The sequence below is a fragment of the Austrofundulus limnaeus genome, unplaced genomic scaffold (genome assembly GCF_001266775.1).
Source record: "Austrofundulus limnaeus strain Quisiro unplaced genomic scaffold, Austrofundulus_limnaeus-1.0 Scaffold27, whole genome shotgun sequence".
NCBI classification, from domain to species: Eukaryota; Metazoa; Chordata; class Actinopteri; order Cyprinodontiformes; family Rivulidae; genus Austrofundulus; species Austrofundulus limnaeus.
Genome location: NW_013952429.1, coordinates 2183294 through 2186442, shown reverse-complemented (window position 1 = coordinate 2186442; position 3149 = coordinate 2183294). Strand labels below are relative to the sequence as shown.

At 40.6% G+C, this 3149-nt stretch overlaps 1 protein-coding gene across 1 annotated transcript in view; it reads right to left on the bottom strand.

Annotated features, from left to right (window-relative positions):
* Nucleotides 1-2592, bottom strand: part of cd7al (cd7 antigen-like) — a 6980-nt gene extending 4388 nt beyond the window's left edge. The window contains exons 1-2 of the mRNA XM_014004968.1: nt 2312-2592; nt 1560-1934 (exon numbers count right to left, since the gene is read on the bottom strand). Of these exons, the coding sequence (XP_013860422.1) occupies nt 1560-1934; nt 2312-2372 (436 nt within the window). The 5' untranslated portion in view covers nt 2373-2592. The remainder of the gene's footprint in view (nt 1-1559; nt 1935-2311) is intronic.
* Between the last annotated feature and the right edge of the window lie 557 nt (nt 2593-3149).

Sequence of the window (3149 nt, the reverse complement as noted above, 5' to 3'; positions counted from 1 at the left end):
TATATAAACACCATAGTGTGTCACATTGTTGATATAATATGATGTTTTTTTTATTTCCCTCATCTTCCCTTGTGTGGTTTTTAGTTTTTCTTTTAACCCCAGATTTATACTACATGCGTCTCTGCTCCGCTGCGCTGCGGTGCGCAGGTCGCAGCTGTTCGTTTGTGTCTCATTTTATACAGCGTCCTCTCCGCTCCGGTCCGACAGAGTGTGCAGGAAGGAGAGGAGATCGCGCAATAAATTCAGTGATAACAGCAAAAGATAATTAATTCTGTGAAAGACAAACTCCAAACACAGTTGAAAACATTGATATAAAGGCTTTTGAGATCTGTGTTTAATCTGTCTCACTGTCGTCTTTCTGAAACTTCTGATTTCAAAATAAAATCCACGTGTATCGTGTGTGTACACATCTGCTTCCCAAACAGAACAATACATTCTGACAGCATTTGTGTAGAAATATATCCATATATTTATTGATATTTCTGCAATTTCGACATTATTCCGACAAATTATCCCGCCTAAAAGTGTCTTATTTTAAAAATACGGATGTTGTGCTCATTTCTTTTCCTGTTGGTGCGACATAATCTTTAAAAGTTGACTCCGGCGCAGCTCTGGCGTCTGGCAAAAATAGGATCTGTTCTAATTTTGCCGGATTGCCGTCTGCTCACGGCCGCCGTGCGCAGCCAGTGTAAACACACTCGTTGATTACAATGGGTGCGTATTTGCTGCGGAGKTCGGAGCGGAGCGGAGACGGAACGCACGTAGTGTAAATTAGGGGTAAGGGTTGTGCCTCCTCGTGATGTCTTCATGAAGATGATCCTTGCTCTGTGCAGGGTCAGAGGCTGCATGACCCAGAGCACCTGTTCTATGTTTATTTTCTGTCTTCTTATGAATGGCTGTTCTGAACTGTAATTTCATTGTGCTCCATACGATGACAATTAAAAAGTCTAATCTAATCTAATCTAAACACAAATATCCTTACATTTTGTGCTAGATAGGTGGCGATGAAGTTCACTACTACAGTTTTTGTCAATGAGAAAAGCAATAAATGTTAATGCTTTTGTATTATTTTATGGTAAGTTTTATCTGGTAGTGAGCGTGCATCATTAGGTGAGGATCCATCATCTTCTTTACTCTCCTGCAGATGGTGTCTTCAGAATTCATATGTAAGAGATGCACTGCTCTGCATGTTCTACTTGTTTCCCTGCTCCAACACACCTGATTTGATGACTGAATTACCTCTTTAAGTGCTATAGAAGCCTGTTAAGCATCCATTCATTCAGATCAGGTGTACCRAGCAAAACAAGTACAACGTGCAGGATGGGCAGGATTAGACCCCCTGCTCTAGAATGTTTAGTCAAAAATATTGACATAAAATAACTAACCAATAAAAAAGAGCATTAAAATTAACTGGTTTTCTCATTAAGTTGACCAAAACTTCAAATTTTTATCATTCTCAAAATTGGCGCATGCGCGTAAAGATTGCGCACTGATTGCAGAACTTCTACCCTCCAACACAGGAATTTGTGTGAGAAGAAACGAAAGAACATGAATCTCACCGGAAGGCTGAGTGGCAACGGAGTTAACGAGCAGGAAGAATTCAGTTTTCCCTGGAACCCGTTCATCCTCAGAGCCGGATTTCTCCACGATGAACTCGCAGGAGTATCGGTCCGTGTCGGCGGCCCGCAGCTGGGAGATGGTGACGTTCACCGAGTGGGTGCTCGGGTCTCCGCTCACAGCCAGCCGGTCTGTGTAGGCCACGTCCTTCACGCTGAAATTTGCTTTGGTGTAGTAGAAGAGCACCTCCCCGGGTTGGAGCCAGCTGCGTTTCAGGTAGAAGCCGAAAGGCGGCGGGTGCACCGGCGCCATGACGCAGGAGAGGCGCACGGACTGATCCTCCTCCCGGTCCAGAAACACGGTGGTACCACAAACACCTGCACCGAAAGGAAACTGCATACATCAGATGCATGCCTTCCCTACTGAATTAAGTGTTAAGAGTAAAGTTAAATATAAKAAGTTTAAATAAAATTTCTAATTTTGGTCTTATTCCCTTTCAGATTAATCTAATTTTTTTTAATGAAGAGAATGAAAAATCATGATCAAAGTTTTCACATAAAGTTTAAAAAAATACTTTGAGTCAGGATCATTTTCAGACCAGAGCAAATCATTTTCAACTTTTTTTTCTTACAAAGTTTAATAATGATTTTTAAAAAAGTTTCTTCTCCTGTTTAAATTTTCATTCTGTCCACTCTTAAAGACTCACATTGAATAGAAAGTGAACAATCAGATCACTAACCAGGACAGAACTTACCAAACCCAGTCTGAATGATGACCACAGTCCACAGACAAGCCAGGYACCGGATCCTCTCCATCTTTTAACACCTCAAAACACTAAGGCTGACTCTGAACACGACCACAGGTCCAAACCATGACACCTCAGGTTAAGGACACTTCAAACTGAAATGTCAAAAGCCTGGATAACAGTAAATGAAACCAAGAGGAACCTCACGAAGCTCCACCTTCAGGTCTTAAGGCACAGAGCTGCAAGAGGAAGCACAAAACACCACAGTTGTTGAATCATTCCCCACTTCARCTGAATTATAATAATAAAAACATYAAAACAGAATGTGAAGGATCTGCAGCAGCTCAGGAGCAAACAACTGTTTTAATTATTTCATTTCACAATAAGTCATTAAATTTGCATYAGTTGTGTTTCACTTGTTCAGAAGATTATTTGTATATATTCCAAAGGAAATGGTTCTGACAACTCATCTGTGAACAGGATGTGTTTTGTTGTGATAATTTACATCAATGTCATTGTTGAAGGGTCTGTGCAACTGAACTTCATTTCAAAATAAACCAGAAATTGTCCTCTGAGGGGAAAAAGTCATCCTTGCAAAGAAGTAGAGGATTAATAGTGATTTCTGTGGAGCTGCAGCTCATTCATCATGTAAAATAAAGTATAACTGATTTCAATAACAAACATCCAAATAAGGTCTTCTGTGTTTTTCCACCAACAACCCAAGTTTTTTTTTCTTTGTGACGGTCTTGCGTGCCTCCACACTGAAAAGGAAACCACACTGTWGTTTGAAAATGAGTAGCTCTGGTTATTTGGGTTAATTCTGTATGCATGCAGCTACGTGTTTATA